The 23,990-nt window shown below is 38.9% G+C and overlaps 1 protein-coding gene across 1 annotated transcript in view; it reads left to right on the top strand.

Moving 5' to 3' along the window:
* sntg2 (syntrophin, gamma 2) overlaps positions 1-23,990 on the top strand; it is a 69,562-nt gene that overhangs the window by 7,263 nt on the left and 38,309 nt on the right. Inside the window, exons 2-8 of the mRNA XM_041060989.1 lie at positions 12,727-12,864; positions 12,980-13,036; positions 13,194-13,251; positions 15,021-15,064; positions 16,468-16,509; positions 17,683-17,770; positions 19,539-19,627. Coding sequence (XP_040916923.1) covers positions 12,727-12,864; positions 12,980-13,036; positions 13,194-13,251; positions 15,021-15,064; positions 16,468-16,509; positions 17,683-17,770; positions 19,539-19,627 — 516 coding nt within the window. The remainder of the gene's footprint in view (positions 1-12,726; positions 12,865-12,979; positions 13,037-13,193; positions 13,252-15,020; positions 15,065-16,467; positions 16,510-17,682; positions 17,771-19,538; positions 19,628-23,990) is intronic.

The raw sequence follows: 23,990 nt of genomic DNA, 5'->3' as shown, positions 1-23,990 counted from the left end.
GGCTGAAACTATATGAAATCCATGATGAGGGATCTGTTAATGTTAAACTGAACCGATGGAACTAAAGGGTGATTCATGGGTGAAGGCTGAAAGTGGATTTAGGGGTGAAATTTTCTTTGTTGCATTCCAGGTATTATTCAGATCTAATGTGATTGATCTGGACCTGTTGCACTGAGCTGCTGTCTGTGTATCTTTAGCATGCCTGTGTGTATATGTGTGTCACTTGACAGGCTCACTGGTGAATTGCTGTAGCTGATCTGGACCTTCTGTTTTCTCTCTACTCTCCTGTTCACCATTTCACACTGTGTTGTTCAATATAAGGTTATTAAAGAGGGACAAAGCTTACAGAGTATAAGCTTCCTGACTTACTATTAGCATGTACATGTTATGTAAGCTCGCTGTAAACATGAGACATTTAAGATGTCTCCAATTTTATTTTTGTGTTTTTTGTAATTTGTAGAATGCAACACCACATAATTCCTCCTACAAAACGACCATATAGTTGAATCAACACCCCACTAAAACCTCATGACCTTCATGAAGATAGGTTTTAATGCAGAAGTGATATATTAGTCTGCATTAGTTTTGTGTGTACCTAATAAACTGGCAGCTGAATGTATTTCTTGTAACCTAACAGCAAAAACTTTTTACTATGAATATGAGTGCATATTACAGTACATACTGTACACATACTGTTTGTATGGGGTGTGGAATTGGGACACAGACTCTTGTTTCTTTCTGTTGCAAATACACTGCAACAAGAAGCCCCTGCATCAACCTGAGGGTTTGTTTCCCTTTGGATTTGCTGAACAGACAAACATGTTTGAAGTGACTTTACGTCACGTTTCAACATGATGAAACTCTGACAGCAAAACTGCCTGCTGCCCCAGTGCTGAACATGACCGAGGCAGCCGACTGCTAGTGTGATTTGTGATCGATAAGCATACTAATATCTCCAAATAATGACGTGAAAATTTAAAACTAAAATTCTTCACATACCTTAATGTAACAGCTATAGTGTTTAACAACAGCAAACCTGCAGCCTTCCATGTTAATGTCATGAAGAAGTAAACTCTGAAAACCAGAGACAGTGCTTCACAACAGGGTTTCCTGGGAAGCTTTGTGTCTTCAGGCCTTGTAGTTTTATATTTAGAATTGATTTGTAGAAAGTTAATTCTCCAGTGGACCACCATGATGACACCAGCTGTGGTAAACCACTTAGTTAAAATGGACAAGAAAGCTCAGTGAACATATTGTGATTATATTTACTGTTTTCACTCCCTAAAGATGATCTAAAGCAGAGAGCAGCATCTACATTTTGAAGTATTCTGTGGCTTTAAAGTATATTAAATGTTAAATTACAACCTTTCTGTCTGTTACACAGTTTGCAGGTGAGTTTGAAATCTTTAAAGCCTTTTTTCCTCAGCTGTACTGCTTCTGTAGTTACTGTCCCTCTGCCTTTGCAGGGCAGTAAAGTTCACAGTGAACTGTTTTGTCTGTTAGTATGTGACAGATCCATTTACTGTGCAAATAATTATACATTTGAACACGGTTTTGTCCCTACAGACACTGCACCACTCTACACAGTCACTTTTCATTTTTTGAACATTTATATTTACACATATATACAAAGATATTTACATATATTTACAAAGATATGTACAGAGATTTACAACGATTTTTACAAAGGTATTTACAAAGATATGTACAGAGACATTTACAAAGATATTTACAAAGGTATGTACAGAGATTTGTACAGAGATATTTACAAAGATATTTACAAAGATTTTTACAAAGATATGTACAGAGATTTACAAAGATTTTTACAAAGGTATTTACAAAGATATGTACAGAGATATGTACAGAGATATTTACAAAGATATTTACAAAGATTTTAACAAAGATATTTACAAAGATATGTACAGAGATATGTACAGAGATATTTACAAAGATATTTACAAAGATTTTAACAAAGATATTTACAAAGATATATACATGAATAAAAACAGGAAGGAGTCAGTTGCCACATTGGGCCAGCTGAGGGGTGTTCTGCAGGGCGGCACGGATCCTCGACAAAAAGATCTTATTTCCAGTTTTGGTAAAGTGCACTCCATCTGGCATAAATAGTCTTTTGTTTGTAAACCTCAGGAGTGGATGTTCAATGACTTTACCACCGATGTCGCAGACAATCCGCTTGACCAGAGAGTTGACCTTCTTCCTCTCAGTGTCCATCTTGCATGGCCGTCCGTATCTCCACACTTGCCGCTCATTGATGCATGAAAATAAAATGAGCATTGAGGGGAACTCTCCATGAAGATGTGTCAAATTTCTCTTCATGTTACATGCAAGTTCCTTGGGAGGAATCAGCCCAAGATCGTTGCCGCCGGCGTGGAAAACCACAATGTCAGGGGGACTTTTATGTGTGGACAAGGCAGCATAAAAACTGGGGAGGGCTTTACACCAGCGAATGCCGCCTTTGCCAAACCATTCCACTTTGGCGTTAAGTCCAAAGTTCTCCCCAAACAAGTTCAGTGCTGCTTTCTCTCCATGCTCAATATAACTGGACCCAATGATCCATATTTTGGTCTCTTTTTTGTCCTCCTTCCTGTCCTCCTTCCACAACCCGCTCCTAAAAATGTCCTTCCCTGTCGGTGTCTGTGACTGGGCTTGAGAAGGATGTTGTTTGGAGGGGCTTGGTTGCTCCTCCACTTTCTCCTCCTCTTTCACCTCCTCTTTCACCTTCTCTGCTGTGGTCGTCCTCCTCCTCTTTCTTGCTGGAGAGGCGATCTCTTGTCTTCTGCACTGTGAAACTTCACTGTGCAGCCTTATCAGGACAGGTCTTTGAATGCAGATCCTCCTCCTCTTTCTTTCTGGAGAGCGAAACTCTTGGTTTTCTTCGCTGTCCTTCGAAATTTCACTGTAGGGCCTCTTTAGGTGAGCTCTTTCCCTACAGATCTTCCTCCTCTTTCTTTCTGGGGAGGGGACCTCACATCTGTTGCCGCTACACTTTGAAACAGCACTGTACGGCCTCTTCAGGAGAGATCTTTCTTGGTAGATCTTCATCGTCTTCCTTTCTGGGGACGTTCTTCCTGGGCCTTCTTGGGTTTCTTGTCTGTAGCGACTTGATGTGAGCCTGGAGTTATCCTTCTCAGACTTCATGTCTTCTTTTTGCCTTCTTTCGAAGTGCTAGTGGATGCCAGGCTCTCTGACAGTGGGATAAGATAAGATAAGATAAGATTTTATTGATCCCACAGCAGGGAAATTTACTTGTTAGGCAGCTCACAAGCAAAACAGGAAAAAAGAATAAAGTGCAGAAAAACAAGAAGTGTGCATGCAATGCAAGTACAAGGAAAAGTAGTGTACTTACTCACAGTACTCTTGGTCCTGTTCTTCTACTCTTCTACTCTTCCGTTCTTGGAAGGTTGCTTTGGTCACAGATGGTTCTTCAAAATCTCTCAGTTAAGACTGTTGGAAATTCTCACAACTAATGCCAAACTGATGTGTCTTTGGTTCTGCACGCAAGAACGAAAGTGAACTGACGAAGTAAAGAGTGTGGAATTTAAAGCCCTGGGTGAGTTCCGGAATGTCCTGTGACCTTTATGACATCACTCAGTCATAGGAACGAATCAGCGAATGAAACCTGTGGCACAAACTCACCTAAACAGTACATGAAGCAGAGCACAAAGCTTTTTTCTTTGGTCCACAAAGATGAACACAGCAGAGGCCAGTGAAAGCCTGCCCCTAACACTAACACTTTAGAACCTAGGTCATTTTAAGTATAACACAGTCGTCACCATATTTAATGATATATGATTACACGTGAACTCTCTCACCGTGTTCATCTGTTCGTTTGCAAATAAATATTAATAAATACCTTATATTTCTTTAAATCCTTTAAATAAGATTTAAAGGGATTACTTTCTGGACATGTAAATCAAGATATCAAATCGTAATAGAAGTGGAAATATTGTCCATTTCCTTTTCCTATTTTTTCCTTTTTTTTAACATATTTTTTTAAATTTACATGTTCATAATAAAATAATCTAATCAAAATTATGTTGGTTCAGGTTTTAGTATTATTATTATTGTTTTTAATCTACATCAATAAATGAAACAGACATTTAGAACTACATGTGCCAGCTAATTTTTTTTTCTTCTTTTATCAGAGGAGTTGAAAACTAATACTTTCTTGTGGATGTTGTCTTCATGGATAGATGCAACTACTCAACAGTTTCCCAAGCCATACTAGCCTCCCTCCATAGCAACAGTCAAATCTGAATGATGCCTGGGCAGTGGTCACAGATAATGGCACCTACTGTCTGAAAGCATACTTGTCTGTCACCTCAATAAATTTAAGTTAATTTCTATTTAATTTGTGTACATTTTAGTCATTTACATTAAAAACACACTGTTTTTTGGGTAGATTCCCAAAAACTATAATGGAAAAAACATAATTCCCAAAAATTAAAATGGAAAAAACGGAATTTGGGAAAAAATAAAACGGATTTTATAGGGCCCTACAAAGGTCAGGGATTAATTTTGCCCCCTCTGATCGCAGTGCTTTCCTTTGGAGAAAATTGGTTTTTGCTACTTTAAATCTCAGTGCGTCCAGTCTCTCTGAAGTCAATAAATGATTAATGTACTGTATAAACCAATGTACTACACCAGAGAAAGCATAAAATTTATTGTTATTGGTGTACAAGGCACCATTCTACAATTCTACAAGGGAAATAACTCACATCCTAATTGTTATTTAAGTCAACACATTAGTAAAATGTCACAATCATTTTGAATATTATCCAGAAACAGCTGCACAATCAGTGTGAGACATCATGTTTCATCCAGAACAGACATTCTTGATCTTGATTGGTGAGACAGACAAACTCACCTGGGGGGCCACACCACCACCACTGTCTCTTTGAGCATTGTGTACCCTATCTATCCTGCTGCCTTTAAGTAAACAAACTGAACAATTTCAGAGCAAATATAAATACATTTCTTTGTATGCAGTTGCTGCTGCTTGTTTTCTTATTTTTATTTTCTTTCTTTTGTCATCCTTGTTTTAATTTTTACCAGTAACTTTACCAGTTACTCTGCAGTAGTTTTTCTAATTGTGAATACCGCTGTAGCAAATGACTTTAATCCTTTAATGACTAAAACTTCTAATAAGTAAGACAGTACTTACATGACATATACAGGCAAGAGAAAAGAGATATGGTCATGTCATGTCATGTCAGATTCAAATGAATCTCAGCGTTAAACTTGGACACATGAGACATCAATATTTTACAGTTATCAGCTTAATAGTTATGCACTGGTATCTCCAGTATTAGGAGCAAGTTCTGTCTGAAATATACAGTGTGCAAAGCAATAAGGCTGCACCTGTTATTTCAGTGTGTCAGACACATTTCATCAAGTTCTCATATTTTATGCTGATCCTCTAATTTACAGATCGTCGCCACAGATTTCACATTAATTGGGCTCCCACTAAAAACTGTTTCTGCCTTCTCAGACAACAAAAGCTGATTACAGATCTAAATTGAATCCTTTAGGTTTAGTTATTTATAACTTTACTTACCTGCGGAAGAGGAGAAATCCTAATTAGATTTGATAAGGCATTCGAAAGGATTTGGATTCGATGAAATGCTGTGAACCCCTGCCTTACTTCTTTAAGACAGACCTCAAGATGAGGTAATGGTGCAGGGCTTGGTGAAAGTGTATGTTTCAGCTGTGGAAATGCTTTAGCTTTGCAGGGAAAATGTACTGTGGGCTGAACCTCAGTGCACTCATACAGTGCCGTGGTCCTGACAGCAGTGCTTCATTTCCCGTGAACTAGGAATGTGGCACTTACTGAAAAAGTCGATAAGAATGACTCTTAACAGAAATTTCTAGCTAGAAAAAAAAATGCATCCTGGTGCTCATGATCCACTGAGCATATACAATGTTTTTTTCCACTTCAGTTGTGCCAAGCCAAGTATGATGCCTCTCTGATTCACTTCTTTCAACTCTGACTTTACTCCATCCCAGTGGAGCCACAACTGTGATACCTTGGTACAAACACTATAAACAGCTCAAGTGATGGTTGAGACAGTTTGCAGCCGCCGTCTCACACAATTTAGAGGTGCAACTGTTTCTAAAAATCACGACATTTCTCTTGAACCTTGTTTTCTTGTTTGTTTCCTGTTGTAAAGAGACTGTCGGTGCTGGTGCTGTTAGCTGTAGCACTCCCCTTACTGTTTTGTGCGTTTTATGCGTTAGATATCCCATGGAATGTGGTCAGTGGCACACAGTGAAAATTACACTGTGGAGGCCATTAGTCTGTGTTATTGTTCCAGACAGGCTATCAGTTTAAGAAGTGGTTTTCAACTATGGTCCCAGCAAAACTCTCAAACTCTTAATTTTTCTGCATCTTTTTTTGAGAGAACACTGTTGTCGGTTCTCATTATGAGTTACAATATTGAGACTTAGTGAGGATCCACAATGCATTTGCTCTTGGGGCAGAATAGTTTTCTGTTTATTTTTATCACCCTTTGTATGCTGGGATTGCTCGTGATCCGGGCCCATGATGAGGACGTGGTGCCTGGTGTCCTGTTGTGTTACTTACCTGGTGAAACAGCATTTGATCAGCTGACCATTGCTCACTCATGTCTTCATTTGCCATTCATTTTACCTCATCATTGTGTGGTGCATTCAGTGGCTCTGCGTGGACGTCCGCAGTGCTATGAGCAGACCAGGGGTGTGTCGAATGCTCAGATTCGCTGCACTTTGACCGTAGCAGGGCTGACCTTCGTGGGTGCAGCCAATTGCTGTGCTGGAAGACTGAGAAAAAAACTTTAAAGTGTATAATAAAGACAATGGGCTTAAGATGTCCAGCTTCATATCTTATTTAATTTATCTTTACTGTGCCTGGTCTCTCTGTAATGAAATAATCAATCATCAAATCAACAAAAAGACACACACTCTCCTCCTCAAGCACGCCGCCACTGATGACTTGTTCATAAGCACTCCTCAAGCAAGTGTGACCAATCTGTCTAATCACCAACTGTCAGGTCAAATTGCACTCCAATTCATTTAGGACTGAGCGTGTGAACCATGTGCACGAGAAGAAGCTTCAAACAACAACAAAAGCTCAGCTTCGACCTTCTCCCGTCTTTGTGAGTTTAGAAGTCTCCACAGGGGTTGTGCCGTGAGTTGTGTCTTTTCTTTAACTTGTCTCATCTCAGCAGCAAACCCTGCTGAGATTTATTAGTCTTATTAGACTTCAAAAAAAACAGACCTTCAAACAAAAGTGGTCTTAAATTAGATGAATGCCTCTAAACTGATCAGGCGAACATCAGGGTTGCTAATTGAAAAGTTGTTTTTTTTTTTTTTTTTTTTTTTAAATAAAGTCAACGCATGCTTTGAAAGTCTTTTGTCACTGTATGTGACAGCATCAAGTCAGACCATATCCAATGTGTCTGATGGGCTTTGTAATCTCTGTTTACGTTTGCTCACCTACTCTGTGTGAGGAGACCCCCACCAACTAAAAACTAATCATCTACCATATTTTCTCAAATAGTGACTGGGCCCTTTATTTACCTTGCTGCAGAAGGTAACAGGCCTTTATTTGAAGCGGCCTTGTATTAAGATAGGCCCTTATTTCTAAATCCCTGTGTTTGATAAGTGTAACTGTTCATATTTTAGTAAAAAGCCTTGATCCCCTCCCGTTTGGCCAAAATCAACACTTTTGTAACTGTTAACAGGGCTTTTATTGTGAAATATTTTTTGCCAACCCATATGCAACAACAGCTGGACAGGATTCGAGGATGACAAAGCAAAGTGGATACGCACATATTTCCCACAGTGGCTGAAATAGGACAATAATTCTTAAGATCAGTTTTACAGAAGTACTTTAACAACTTTATAAAAGTGTTGCTTTGATTATCCTCCAACATTGTATGTGAAAAACTAACCTGGTGCATTAATCCATACTGGTGGGAAAGACTCCCACCAGTATGGATTGATCTGGACTGGAGATTGGTTCCATGGTCAACAAAACCCTCATTGAATCTTTCAAGTGTGCTCTCGATAGTTAGTCTCTTTTGCCACTTTTTGATGACATCTTTGACACAAAGCTAACTCAGCGACACTGTTGTTTGACCTGAACACGGTCGTCCACCTTAACTTATACTTTCCAAAGTGGAAACACAGAAGTCAACAAAACAACTACAAAATATAGTATTTACTTGGGGGGGGGGGGGGGCGGGGGGGGGTACTCAGGGGGAATAACGTGTGTCTGCTTAAATACTGTATTTATCTACTGTTCATCCTATAAAAGTAAGAAGTTGAGGCATTTTTTTTTAACTTCAAAGGACGATTGCTCTGCCTTAAGCTTCTGTCTGTGTTGCACCATATTCTGTAACCTGTACAAGCGCAACAGCAATTTCAGCTTCAGGTAATGTTCAGTGCTTTGTGCATGTAGAAAAACCAGCCATTTATTTAGCTGACATTTGCTGAATGATACAGTAGAATTGATATAATTTCCACTGTGTTGTTTTTATTTTTGCATCTCTCGCACAGAGTTCCCTGAGTGAGGAAGAAATGATGTTTTCCCCCAGCGAGGAAGAAATGATGTTTTAATGAATATCACAAAGCAGTGAGAAAATATGCAGTGAAAGCCCTGCACCGTTCCAGCACAGTAGAGTCTCCACCAAACAAACATCCTAAAAAGATATGAAGGGATTCAAAAGGATTTGCCTTTGATAAACAGATTTAGAGGTGGATTCACATTTGATTAAATTCTATCAAGCTCCGTTTGTAGTTTGGACTGTGCATGATTGGGACCTGGCCTGAATTGTGTACCGGATTGTATCTTAACATTAGCAACCAAGTGGAGTCCTAATGTGACACCCTAATTTTCAGCTGAGGAGATAAAATGGCAGTGTTTTTTTTTTTTTTCCAACATGGAGTCTTGCTTGTTCCAGTTTTTAAAGCTAGGCTGCCTTTGAGAATATTCATCAGTCAGAGGTTTCTTTAATCATAGTGATTTGTAGGTAAATGCTTTTCAAAGCTTGGGTTTCACAAACCTTTTTTCTTCTTTTCCTCAAAAGCTGATCAGGTTTTAGAAGACAAGATTCTTTGACATATTACAAACAAATACGACTTCGAATATTACCATAGGCTTGCATTAAAACCTCCCAGACAGGGACACCAGAGCCACAGAAACTGGACCTTTTAAACCTCCCAGTCACAGGATATATTGCAGGGTCGTTGTACTGGATTGCATTAGGTTGTCTGATTCACCCCCCACAGTTTGGCTTTAAGGTTTTTAAAGGGAAAAGAGGACACAGTCTGACCACAGTCAGCACGATGAATATGATATGCTGTCACAAGATTCTAACTCAATTCAGCTTTGAATAGATTGCAGATACATGTGCTTCTGCAGTGGCTGTGTGATGTGAATGCTGAAGGTTTTTATTTTTTTTCACGGGATTAAAGACTTCCTGACAGACTGCCTAGAGAGAATATGCAAACAGCGTGTGGTGTCTAACGAGATTGTTTTGTGTATAGGTGTCCCACAAGTCTGCTTTTATCCCTTCTATTGTTTTCAGTCTATACAAATGCGATGAGGTTGCAAGATGGCACCGTAGTTACCAGGATATTCTGTGTGGTCCCTCATGCCTGCACACAGTCACACATGAACTATCTGGCAGAAGCACAGTGCTCACAAATGATACGCCCAAGAGCTGCTGCTTTATTTGGGGGGGACATCAGTTCCCACTTCCCACATGTATTCCCACGCTATGGATTCCTTTCTTGAGGGAACCCGTCATTAATTGAAACTATGAAACTAATCCATGTTCACCATATTAATCCAAAACACCCACTATTGCATTGAAACCGAGCTAAAAGTCAACCAGTGGGAAATGAATTGTTTTAGGTCTTTAAATAGGGAATCCCCCTTAAGATCAGCCTGTCAATCCAGTATTATAAACCATTCATTGAGCCAAGAGATGTTTTCATTCAGATGTCAGAATTCATATCATTATTCATTATTTTTAGCACCAAAAACAAGCATCAGAACGGTGGTTTAGGAACAGTGTCCCAGCCCAGCTGAAAGCTGAAAGTTGAATTCTCCAGACTTTTTGAGCAAACAGAAACTGTAATGAGGAAAAAAAAAACTGCTATTGTTGCTGTTTTTCTCACTAAAATATATGTATATTTTTACATGGAAATTTCAAGCCAGTTTGGTGGGTATTTTCCATAGTGGTAGTGACTGACATCTGAGGACCAGCTTAGCTTAGAGATGTGCTAGCAGCTTCTGTGGAGTGCCACTGACTGCAGCAAGTGCTGTATGGCCTGTAACTGTTGATAAAAGGCTTGTTCCCCCTTTTGGCTATAGCTGTGATCAATGTAAAACGCCTGTCCCTCTACAACATTCAAAATACAAGGACCCAGTGTGTTGATAGGTTTGTAATGCCATGCCGTCACACTTTTACACTTGTTTTGTGTCTTATATTTCAACAAAGCCTTGAGATGAAGCTTTAATTTATACTTTGTCGTCTTCGGTGGGAAAAGAGCACAACCTTCATTCCAAACTCTCTTAAAGGAGAATTGGTTGACCTCAATCACATAGTGATTGTCACCTTTTTCACCCACTCTGACCCCTCAAGAGTACATTATCTATGAAAAGTTCAATCTCCTGCAAAACAACAGCAGGACAACAAACCACCAACATTTGTATTTTTGTCCCCCTGCTGCTGCCCACCGCCTTAAAATGATGAAAATATGTTTTTAATGCACAACTGTAATGAGATGTTTTCAATCGTTATTATTCCTGTTTCCTTATGATGTAATATTTCCTGTCCCGGTGTTTCTTAGAATAATCGTGAGAAAAGAATCTTCAAAAAATTTCAAAAATGTAGTGTAATGATAATGAGATAACTTTTGTTATTCATCAAGTCTTCACTGACTTTTTTCCTTATTTTTTTGTATGTATTGAAACACCATGGAAACACTCTCTGTAAAGCATTGATAAAAGGGTTAAAACTGTAAGGTACTCCACATAGTGCTCTACTTATTATCAACAGTGTTGTAGGAGGCATTTGAAAATACTTCAGCCAAAAGGGAAACCTAGTGGGTTAAACCTGCTACCTGTCAAATGAAAGAGTGGGTGGACACAATAACTGAAACACAAACGAGACACGTTGCAATAAATCCCATCTTTGTGAAGCCTGTAATGCTTAATTTCTGGTGAGGCTGTGTCGAAAACACACTGAGTCTCCTCTGTTGTAACCTTTTGAGGCCATTGCTTGTGGTGGTATATTGGACTGTAATGTGTTTGTGTTGCAGTTATTTTGTCCGCTCCTTGCATATTAAGCTGTTTTTTTTTTTTTTAAACTTCGGTCAAGCCACTTCAGTTCAACTGCAAATTGTTTTTCTATCAGATATGGGCTCTTGTCCTTTCATTTGTTTATATGTCAGATCATCCATCAATCTATTATTGACTGCTGTGCCTGGATGTTGATGAAGCTCAGGGATAGGATCATACGAAGCTCGCTGCTTTCTTTTGCCATTTTCAGGTTGGACCAGAGCCACGCAGCTAGCCAACATAGAAATTCTGATTTGGTTAAATACATTTAAGTTTTGGAGGTAAATAAATACAGGTTCACAAATTGGTCTGAAGCTCATCTTTATTATATTTACTGTTATAATAACATAATAAACTACCAGCTACATTAGGCCGAAAGCACAGTACAGGTCTCCCGCTAACCTGAGTAAGATGTAACACATGAATACACCACATGCTGTGTCTGAGAGTGTGTGAAAAGTAGTGAAAATAGATGGCTACAAGGAACAGCTCAGTGGATGAAATGTCTGGTTTATGCCAATCAAAGTGTTAGTAGTATAAATACAAACTTCACCTGAAGAGAGACATCCCAAACAATGACAATTCTAGCATCGGTTTGTGTTGTGTGGGAAAAAAAAGTTGTGTGTCAATGTCCACTCTCATATAATTGATAGTGTGTCATAATGTCCAATTTAAATTCAATTCAAAAGGGCATGTTTGGAATAAAGGGGTACTTGAGCTCATTTTAAAGGGGTGTGGGGCATGTCAGGCAAAAAGATTGGGAACCACTGAGCTATACTATCTGAAATGTGACTCACAGCATTGTAGAACTTAAAAAAAAAAAAAACTATCTGGCAGTCATTCACTTAATCTCTAGACAAAGTTCAGGCTGTTTCTAATTCATTAGAGCAGCTCGAGGGTTTGGCTGTTTTCATTTGGTGTTTGCAGATAGTACTGAGCAGAGAGAGATCAGAGGAAATGCATTAAATTCCAGGGTGGGATTGGGTTAGGTTAGGTATTTGTGTGTGTCACCTACACAGAGATCGTCATAATGCAAAGTGTGACATCTGAACGTTGTTCTTTTATCTCAGTTGGATGTTGTTGTCATTTCTGTCCTCAAAGTTAAATTGTCTAACAACTGTCTGAACTTTTGTGTACCCCCCCCCCCCCCCCCCCCCCCCTTTGTTTTTGTAAGGTAAAGATATGAAATTCAAAGCATGCAATCCTTTTTTCTCTCTCTCACACACACAAAGGTTCAAGCAAAACCAATTAACCCAAAACTAGACCAGCAGAATGGGGTACACAAATGACACATTGAGAAAAGAGGATTAAAATGTTCATTGTGTACATAATTGCTCTGCTTGGCAAAATGTCAATGCTCTTCTCAATTCCAACAGACAAAATCTGGAATTGCTTTGCTGTACAATGAGGAGACCAACAATACCTATGATGTCTGCCTGAAATTGACCAAAGAGGTATTAACCATACAGAAGCTGGATGTGGTTTGCACAAGTGGAAGTGAATCCCAAGTAAATGTAAGTGCGCCCGAGGGCTTGAGACTTGCTTTGTAATTCATGCCGCATAACTCCAGAATACTGTTTCAATGTTCACAATATCCTTTTGCCAATAAGAAACTCCCACTTTCTAAAGCACAGAACTGTTGTACTGCGAAGACAAGCGACTGGCGGTCTGGGCTTAAGCATCAAAGTAAGCAGATAAGTTTTGATTATGGAGAGAATAAAGTGGAAATGAAAAGGCTTTGGGTTGCAGAGATGACTGTTTGTCTGAGAAAGCAGTTTTGGCAGCAAATTTCACAACCGAAACTCAATAACCTTCATTCGCGTCTTCCCCTCCTGCTTTTCAGGGAGGTGCAGAGCACAACGTGCCTGTGGTTATTTCAAAGATTTTCAAAGATCAAGTAGGTAAGAAAGTGTTATCTCACTACTGTAATGTGGAAACTTGTGGAAATGGTTTTCAGTGCAGTGTTAAATGCCATTAATCAGGTTGATCGTAGAAATGATAATGAAATTAGAAAGACGCAGCAGATGTTTTACAGGTGACATTTAAATGAACAATGAAATTTGAGCGTTTGAAGAGCAGCATTCATTTTCATATCTCTTGTATAAGTTAGTTTAAGTGTCGGTTCAGAGCTTAATAAAAGAGAAAACTGTCAAAAGAAACGAGTTGACCTCATTTGTTTAATCATGAATATAAATGTAAGAAAGACAATTTCTGTCATAGGGTAATTAAATCAAGCTGCCACTGCTTGCTTAACAAACGTGGAACCCAGGATGTCTTGCTTTGTATTCAGATCAATAAAATCTGAAACATAAATTTTATAAAAGTGGTTTTCATCCAGAAAACAGAGAGGCTAAACAGCCTTGGAGGCTAAACAGCAACATGTTGCCATCACGGTGACCCCAACTTTAGAGCACATCTTGCTTTTTACAAAGACAGTTATGCTTCTCGACAGGTTTAAATGTCAGTCAAGAGTCTTTTGGATCACAACCTTTATTTCAAAGGCGCTTCAGTGACTGTAACAGGTTTCTACAAGATGACCTGGACATACTGTTTGTCTTTGCAGAAGCTACACACACATTAATGTTATGTTTACAAGACCATTGTATTAATGGCTTCCACCTATGACCCAGGTTTTTCTATAACACAGGTTACCAGAAACAGTTGGTGTGCACAGGTACCGAAAGTGGCAACCTCAGTGTGACAGCATGACTTATTGTCTGTTAAGAAATGCTTCCAGTATGAAACTGTATAAAACGGCCCAGAATCACAGCTTATACATTCATGTTTTTCTACACTTAATATATATCTTTTTACTTTACTACAGAGCTAGGCTAGCTTGTCTTTATGCCACACTAAAGTAAACACTTCCTGACTCCATCTCTTTACTTCATGCCAAAATGTTGAACTATTTGTTTAAAATTAGTTTTATAGGTTGGGCTCTTTATGTACACCTACTGATAGAGTAATAAAAAAAATCTCCTTTCAGTGGCATACCTACTGTATAATGAGATATCTTTCAAAGGAAAGGCAAAAAAAAAAAGTTGTGTGTTTTTTGCATTTATTATTCATTTTGTGCTGTGTATTTCCACTAGGGCAGTTATTGATGATCAGTGAGCCTTGCCTGGGAAATCACTATGCAAAGAGAAACACTGTGAGGACTAAACAGTAGCTAGTGTGGAAGAGTAAATGTGACCATGCTGTTTGGGAGATGGAAGAGAAAATACTTTAATCGTGTTTGTCAGTTACATTGTAAGAATCAGTGACCTCTCAGTTTCCAGCTGGGAGGCAATATCAAAGCATCATGTGAATCATTTCCCTGTAATTTGTCTTTTTGCCCACATCCCTCTTAATGCCTTTTCGGATAGGAGAGAATCACGTCTTCATATCCCAGAGGATGCTAAGAGCCCTTTTCTCAAGAGCTTTACAAATCTTTTCACAACAGAGCTTTCATTGTCTCCTCCCGTGCCGCTGCAAATCAGTTTACAGTATATCCTCATTAGTTTCAGATTTCATGCTTTCCTGTGTTCTCTCTCTGAGCTGTAGGATGTAGCCCGAGATTTGTCAGACAGAGACATTGATTGCTATTTCCACCACATTACCATGTATGAAATGAGCAATTATTTTCTAATGTTTTCATTAACCTCTGACTCTCGACAATTGACGCCTGCAGCCGATCAGTCGGGGAAGCTGTTCGTCGGGGATGCTGTGCTGCAGGTTGGTACATCAGTTCGTGACTTATTTGCTCCGAGGCTGATTTGGGTCACAGCCATGAGTGGCCACTTGTTGCATCTTAAATTCAACTCTCTCTTATGTTGACAGTATAATTTCATTGACTGAGCAGGAAAAGAATATATGTATATTTTCTTTTTAATGGCATGATTTTAATCACAAGTCTTCTTATCATAACACACCATTTCAATTTAACTGCACAAACATCTCATTGTTGGAGAAGCTGTGGCACATTAATCATTAGGCCACCAATAACTGATAGCTTTTGTTCATTGTAATCATCAAAACCCTAAAGTGTCTCGTATTTACTAATGATATTCATTTAATCTTTTAAAAAGTTAATTTAAATCTGTCTGGCAGCTTTATTGGATGTGCTGTTTATCTAGAATATCAAGTAGATTCATTGGGCGGCCAAGCAATATCAGATTCATAGTGAAAGTTATTATGAATTGTATTATGAATTGATTTGCAAGTGCTTCCACCTTTGGATGACCACTGTTTCATACTGTATTTATTTGCAATATGGCTTATTTGAATTGTCATACTGCGGGATCTTGCTTCTATTTACATACATAAAGCCATGTGAGGGCAGGCAGGGAATCCAGGGGCGGGCTCACTCATTTCTGAATAAAGTTTTATGCTTTTGAACTTTTTACTTATTTCTAAAATCTGTAAAAAAAAAAAAAAAAAAAAAAAAAAAAAATATATATATATATATATATATATATATATATATATATATATATATATATATATATATATATATATATATATATATATATATATATATATATGTATGTTGAGATTCAAATTTATAGACCTGGTTCTCTCCAATAATATTTTTGACAGTACTGGTTGTTAAATTCTAGTCAGTATAATCAATAAAGGCCAAACAAACAAGACACAGGTGCAAAAGGCCCCCTATCGCCACTATATAGGAGCAAGACACCCACTATAATCACAATTTTTTGTGCCTCTCTGTGGTTGTTTTGCATGTCTTCGTGGTTATTTTGTCTTTGTGGTAATGTGTATCCTTGTGGTCATTCTTGTTTCTTTTATTTTTGGTTTAGTTTTAGTCTCGCTTTGTGTCTCTTTAAGGTAGTTTGTATTTTTGTTGTTTGATTGGCTTTTCATCAAGAAATCTTAACAGTCAGGTTAACACAGTTTCACTCTAGGGGCCCCACAGCCTGCACCATCCATGATGCTAACAAGCCAACTACCTTTCACCTTCTAAGTATGGTATGCCACCTGAGGCTGAGCCTCTGGCCCCACCACTGCAGCAAATGAGCATAGACTTGTTAAATTACGCACTTCCTCCACTATATATTTACTTATTTGCCTCTCCACTCTCTCTCTCTCTCTCTCTCTCTCTCTGTTGGTTTCTTTAGGTCAATGGCATAAATGTGGAGCACTCTACTCATGAGGAAGTTGTGAGTATATCTGTAATAAAAGCCAATACTCTGCTCCATCCATCCACTGCTGTTCCATCCTTCTCCCAGGTTTAACACCGAATCCCAGTGGTTATCAACACGGAGGCGCGCCTCAACAATCTGAGTTGTCATCTTGGCAGGAGGCTGTTTTTCTTGTGGTTTAAACTGTGACAAATTGAAAACATTGAAAAGGAGCAGATCAGCATCAAAAGCTGCACAGAGATTGAGGGTGCTAATATTTGGAGCTTTTTCTTTTGCTCAATTTCTCTCTCCAATTTAGCTTCTCGCTTTGTTAAATATTTTCCTTATTGTCTGTTGCCACCCCTCATCTCCCCCACACACACACACACACACACACACACACACACACACACACACACACACACACACACACACACACACACACACACACACACACACACACACACACACACACACACACACACTCTTCCCATGCCTGTCATGTCTGTCTCCTCGTGCAGCCCCAAACAGCTGTTCACTATATTCACCTCCAGAGCGTCAAAACACATAATGAGCAGTTTCTCTTCATCACAAAACCCACAGCTTTTAATGGCCGGCTGTCACACTCTCAGCACTGACAGATGCTCAGGCTAAAGTAACAAGGGCTACCACACATTGTTGGAGAGGATAGCAAGGAACCTGATAGCAGATGTGCATCATGGGATGCAGAGGTGACCTAACATGGTGGTGTTACATACAAGTGTCTCATTTCCTCTTTCATTTTCCTAAATGCATGGAAGACAGATTGAGTATTTCTTCCTTTAAGCCTAACCTTAACTGAATGCCTCTTTGAAACTGTGACTCGACATCTTTGAGGACATATTTTATATCACTTAGGCATCAGATAATCGGAGCGTAATTGCTTTGTGTTGTCAGCTGTCACTTCGCCTCCGCCTGTCATGAGAGAAACACCGGCCTTCAAGTTCCGCCTTTGATGATTTAAGCGAAGCAGCTCCAGTCAGGCTTTAACTTATGATTACATATTCTTCACTCATCTCCTGTAACGTTTTGTTTGCTCAGGCTGTGTACAGCTTGACATGAATGTGGCTTGTTACATTTAGATGAGATTAAATGTTATCTGACTGCATCGCTCACAATCTCTCTCTCTCTTGCTATCTATCTCTCCCTCTCCCCCTCTCTCACTCCTGTCAGGTTCACCTCTTGCGTACTGCAGGAGATGAGGTCACCATCACTGTTCGCTACCTGCGAGAAGTTCCATCATTTCTGAAACTGCCTCTAGGTAAGAGTCATTTTTTTTTTGTTTTTTTAATGGCATGTAAGCTCACAATAAACTACATTTCACTGAGCATTTTTAGCAGTAAACTACTTCTAACACTATATAAATAAATAAATAGTTCTCGCAGATTGCCTTTTGCTCAGCTTAACGCTTTAAAGCTGTTCAATAGATGAGCATTTATTCCAAAGTAATAAATTGTCATGCTCAGTGGCCTGAGGTGAGCAGTAATGTTAGCAACACCCAGAGCTGCAGCTCTCTGCTCCTGTACTTACATTCAGCAGCTTGAAAAGATGAAAGCAGAGACACTAAAGTCATTCATGTGGAGCAGGGAAGAGGTGAGAAATGAGGTATACAGGTGAAGAAGGTGAGAAATTGAAGACAAAAATGGTAAAGTTTGGCAATTTTATGGTTTTAAAGTAAGTGGGACTGCTTACTTTTACTACTTACTGCAGTGGAGGGATGTGTGGTTGATTACCTGAAATAGCTTCAGACAGCACTATTGAGTTTATCATGTTTGACTTTGTAGCTATGCAATATAAAAACAAATTTACATAACAAAAGAATCAGTCATTGTGGTTATTTTGCGTATATCTTTATTCTTTACACCTGGGGATATTTTATATTTATTTTATTGACTATTTGAATGTGTTGGCTGGACAAACAAGACATGAAATTGTGATTAGGTTTTTTTTCACAGGCCAGATGAATCATCAATTAACTGAAAAAACAATTGCCTGATTATTTGATTATGAAAATAATCAATAAACGCAGTGCTGTTTGATTAACAGTGGCCTGAACATAGGTAAACAACCCACTGACTGTCATCCCATTAGGTATGGTCAACATATTTTTGCCAAAAAAAAAAAACCTTCCGTCTGCATGACAACTGGACAAACTCAGTCATGAAAGGAAGACCATGAGATGTGGTTGAAGATGTTCAGAGTCGCGTGTTAGATGCAAACAGACTACTGAGCCGCTGAGAACTGTTGCCTTATAAATTAGCTATAAGCAAGAAAAGAATAATCCACCATGTAAAGAATTCAGTCTCTACCAGCAAACATAAGGATCATTTTGTACAGTTTACCTAATTATGAAGATGATGACACAGATGTGGAAAAATAATTAATACTAATAGATGTGCATGAATATTTATGGCTCAGCTGAAAAAAACAAAAAACAAAAAACAACAACACCGCGTTCTCCCAAATTCAAAGTGAGAGCTGTGAGAAATCTAGCCCTCATATCTTGTGGGCAAGTTAACATTCATAGGAAGGCGTCAGTGCGGAGATGCTCAGGTTTTGCTGTAGGGAGTTTGGCCGTTGAATCGTGTTTTGTTGCCTGAGAAAGAAAATGTTGAAGTCGTATTCCCTCTAAGCCGTTCTTTGTTTTGCCACGACACCAATGGAAAGCAGGAGAGGCCAGGTGCCGTTTGCCACACTTTACTGAGTGTGATCGAATCAGAAGGCAGGTCCTCCAAGCTAATATCATATCAAGAGGCAGCATTTGTCTCTTTTGGATGCTGTCTGTACCCTACACTGTACGGTGTAAAGGCAGGGCAGCAGAATAAAGTCAATAATAAACCTTAAAATTTAACTCTATGAGCTGAAACCCTGGTGTTTGAGGTTTAGGTGAAACTCTTGACTTATTTTCTTTGTTTCTGAAAGTATAAAATAATCACAGACATGATGGGAAGCTGGACTAAATGTTTAACAGTGATTCTCCAGAAACCTTTTTGTAAAGAACATGAATTCTCCTCCTCTCTCTCTCTCAGGTTCTCCAGGGCCGTCCACGGATCACAGCAGAGTATCCTCTCCCCTCTTTGACAGTGGCTTACATTTAAATGGAAACGGAAACAACACAGTAAGAAAGATTTGATTTTTCATGTGTAATGCTGATTGCATTATGTTGGTTACCTTCAACATATTAATTTTTACAAGTAACTGATGCCTTTATATATAATTTCAGCAGACTAGGCTGAAGCCATCAGTAATTATACTGTATCTTCAGTTGATATAGGGTCAATATAAGATCTTTAACTGGTCATTCACTGCAGTCATTACTACCTTCAATTTACTACTGAAATACCTCGGCTCAATACTCAGTAAATATACTTTTGAATCTGCAAACATTTTGAAATCACATAACTGGAGCTTTAGATATGACCGACAGTATGCTGTGCACACATGAATGTATCTGGCTTGTAATTTCATAGATGTCCATTAGTGCCATTCATCTTAACAAATGATCCTCCTGCTCAAAGAGCCTCCTCCTGTTCTGCAGTGCCTACATGTACCAGAACACCAGTGTGTGAGAGTGATCCCTCAGACTAGTCTGTCTTTGGGTGAATGTATGTTTACTGCTCTGCTAATTAAGCCTCTTATCATAATCTGTACAATGGCCATAAAAATACACCAGGAGACAAAGTACAAACTGATGTGTGATGTGTGGTTTCAAATGCTCAGGTGGAGTAGCCAGCAGCTCCATTTGGCTCCTCTGACTAGGAATGGTTAGCAGCTGCAGACGTACCTCAGCCAAGGCTGTGCTGTCGTCTAAATTCAAATGGAAAATGTCTGGAAATGTTTGAGCTGCATCACAGTACATTTAGTGGTTGACAATCCAGGCATAAATGTGCCAGGTTCTTCTTCTAATTCCAATTAGTGCAACTGTTAAGGAGGAAATAATGACAATATCAAAAGATGAAAACACCCACACAGATGTCTGTCATCTGGGCTGAGGTGCTAAAGTGTCCCGCTCTCAGGGGTGCGACAGATTTTAAGAAGAGAGCTGGGGAGATGTAAATCAAGCGAAGTCTGTAGAGAGGTCTAATGAGGTCTAAAACGTTTGTGGGGGTGGACAACAGTGTAGGGCATTAATGCAATATTTAGTAACTTGCTGTGATAACTTTTCAGTACCAAGTAGTGTAAAATATAATTTGAAATTCAGTAATTGCATCATAGTAATTTTTCCCATTAACACTCAATTACTCTGACATTTTGGAGGGTTGGCTTGTTTGCTGTCTAAAAATTCTGTTTCTATACAACAAAACAGCAAGAGCAAATACGTTTTGTTGTAAATAGAATTACGGCCTGATTACATATTCTACTAACATAATAGGGAACATTATAATTATGTATATATATTATGCATAATTATTTGGCTTGTCTGCCTTCTAGCTAACCACCAGTAAGTCTTCAAAGGCTTTTTTCCACAGAAGACATGTTGACATATCACAGAAGGAAAGGCACAGGTGTGAAACGAATGATGACTAAGTTCCATTTAGCTGTGTTAGCTTAGTTTAGCTTTGTTGAGCCGGAGGTTGTGTGAACCCTGAACCTTCCATGTGAGGGCAGTGTCCAGTGCTAAGCTCAGTGCTGATGGTCAGTAAGTACCTTTAAACCGTGGACTGACTGCTTATTAAACCACTTTGTTTCAGTTTCTATTTCTGTTTAGATACAGAATGCTGTATATGATTTATGAGTCTCAAGACTTTGGAAGTGTTGGAAGTAAAATAATGAATTACTTTAGGTGTCGACTAATCAGTAATGTAATTGCTTTTTTAAATTATATATGTGTAATTAGTAAGTGAATGCATTTTTTTTGTAGTGTGCTGCTAGTGAGACTTTTCCAAGACAGAGAACATGATCAGTGTGTAAACATAGCTTTAGGTTTTTGAGACATTTACTTAAGTAGCCGACAAACATCTTATTCATTAAATATTTTATTTATTTATTTTTGTTTTAACTTTGAAGAAAGTTTCAAGTATTCATTGGCTCTCACACACCTACCCTTTCCCAGCGCTGAAAAAGTTTACAGTGAACCTCACTGTATTAGTGAGTAAATATCACTTAGCACTGGAGGACAGCAGGAGAACAAATACAACCAATCAAGTCTGTTCGTTGGCTATAGAGCCTCTCGGTCTGCCTCATTCTGTTAGCTCAGCGGGGCTAACCGCTAGCTGGGCAGCACCAGCTGCGCTATCAGCAGCCGCCTGAGCCTCTGCTTCCCATTTAGGACTGTGGCTCACACAAATCTGCTTTGACTTTGACATGTTATTAAATAGGAAGTAATCCATAACGTCCTCTACGCACATGTGCTAGGACGGCGCTTGGCTGTCCAAAATGTGGGTCCCAGCCCTGATAGCCGACTCCTGTGGAGCAGAGGGAGGAAAATTAAACTTATCTCAGCCAAACTCTCCCTGTTGTTTTTCCATCCTTCACTGGTGCTAAAATAGGTCACAGGGTGATGGAAGTAAATAAGAGTGTTAGCTACTGATGCGGAGAGTATTGGCAAGTTTTGTGGATGTCATGAGCCCTTTGTAGATGTGTTAAAATCAGCAAAAGAATCCCTTATTTGTTGATGTGCTCCTTTCATATTAGACATTAGACATATTCCACTGCATTAAAGTATAGTGAAGTGGAATATGGTTCTTTTCATTGATTAATTTGATTATTTTCTATAGGATCATATTTTATTTTTTAAAAACATAAGTCATATGATCAATGTGTGATCTCTGCATAATGCAGAAATACATGCATACAAACACCAACATCTGTTTGATCTGCTGTGTAAAACCACTCAGTTTAATCTGTGGCTGTGTCACTGTGGTTTTATAGAGACAAAAGGGTGGCAACAAAGAACAAACAGTCAGAATCATTCATTTGGTTCTGTGCTATCCCACAAAGCTGTTGTTGGCTCCTTGACCTTGTTTGATCTTAGAGAGGCGATGGCTGTGATTACAGTGTGTACTGCAGGAATTATAGGTGTATAGGAGTAGTTTCACTGTAGTAGCAGCTGATATCAAAGAGGGGTATTTCAATCTTACCAAACTGCAGTGTGATACAGTCAGTTCATCACCTGTAATAACAGGACATATTCAGCACTGGCTTCCAAAAACGTACAGTAAGTTCCCGTCATTGCTGTGCCCAACCCAAGAATGGCTTAGGTTAGCAAATTGGACTTGATGTTGCTGTAGAGCTAAATGTTACATGCTGGGCATGATGAGGAGCAATAAATGTTTTGCCCAAAGCCAGTATTTCACCGTTTGGTAAGGCTTCAGAAAATTGCATATTAATATGGTAATGTATAATGAAAAGAGTAGCCGTAAAGACTGCTCATCATCTTGCATGAATTATTCAGAGAAAGCATGAAGGACAGCAGGTGGCCACTTTAACCTTTCATAGATAATCTAGATTTAAAGTGTTTTCATTTAAATCCCTAGCAGGAGCCGGAGAAGGCAACACATCCTTGTGTACCGGGCCTTTGCGTGGTCTGCATTTCTTTCAGTTCTCATTATGTGCACATGGTTTTATCTGAGGAAAAAAAAAACGGACCCTAACACATGCCTACCTATGCAGAAACAAATAATAATAGGTCAGCTGGCTGTAGCAAGAATCTTTACATTTAATTTTCTCATTGAAAACTAGGTGGCTGACAAACACAATTAGCCAGGCAGCTTTCTAACCCCAGAAATAACATTTAAGGAGTGAAAAACACAAATAGTAAGAACTGGCCTCCATTTAGTTTTTGCTCATGTCAAGTGAGATTCTTCTTGCCTCGCAAATAAGGACCATTACGTGAGTGGTTGTTTTTGTTCTTAGAGCAATTGGTTGTTATGTTGCTTTTTTTCAGTGCAGTGTAAGTTCTGAATTCACTTTAATGTTCAGAGTATAATGATAGGAAGCCTCCAGATAGAGATTTACAGGAAAGTAGGGCAGCCCATAACTTTTTTCCCCCCCAAAGAAAAAAATGACATTGCATGCCATTAAGCAACTCTGCATCATATGAAACAGTCTGTAATGGAAAGGGTCATTAAGCCTGAGGTTGTGCAGGGGTTGGAATGGTAATTGAACTCATACGTACTGAACAACTTCCGCACATTCTGTGTAGTAAAAGACACAAACTGGTTGCCCTTTAATTCTTCGTTCTGCTTTTGAGTCTCACTTTTGAACAAAGGTTTGATGATTTCATCTGTGAATTTTGCCTTTTTTTTTATAAAAAGGTTAGTGCTGTTTTTCTGTATCTAACAAATAAGAATTCATTGGGCACAGTTAAAGCTGCATTAATCAGTATTTTTGAAGAGACTGTGTAATGTGAAAGAAGACACTGATTCTAACAATTATTGTAAGACTGATTATTATAAGAACTGGATGAGAGTTCTCATCCAGTTCTGCAGGTCTCATCAGGCATTTTAGCCTCTTTCAGCTCATTGTTTTGGTTTTACAGT

This window comes from Toxotes jaculatrix, chromosome 17 (assembly GCF_017976425.1).
Source record: "Toxotes jaculatrix isolate fToxJac2 chromosome 17, fToxJac2.pri, whole genome shotgun sequence".
Lineage (NCBI taxonomy): Eukaryota > Metazoa > Chordata > Actinopteri > Toxotidae > Toxotes > Toxotes jaculatrix.
Note: the sequence above shows the minus strand (reverse complement) of the source record. Positions and strands in the feature narration are given on the sequence as shown.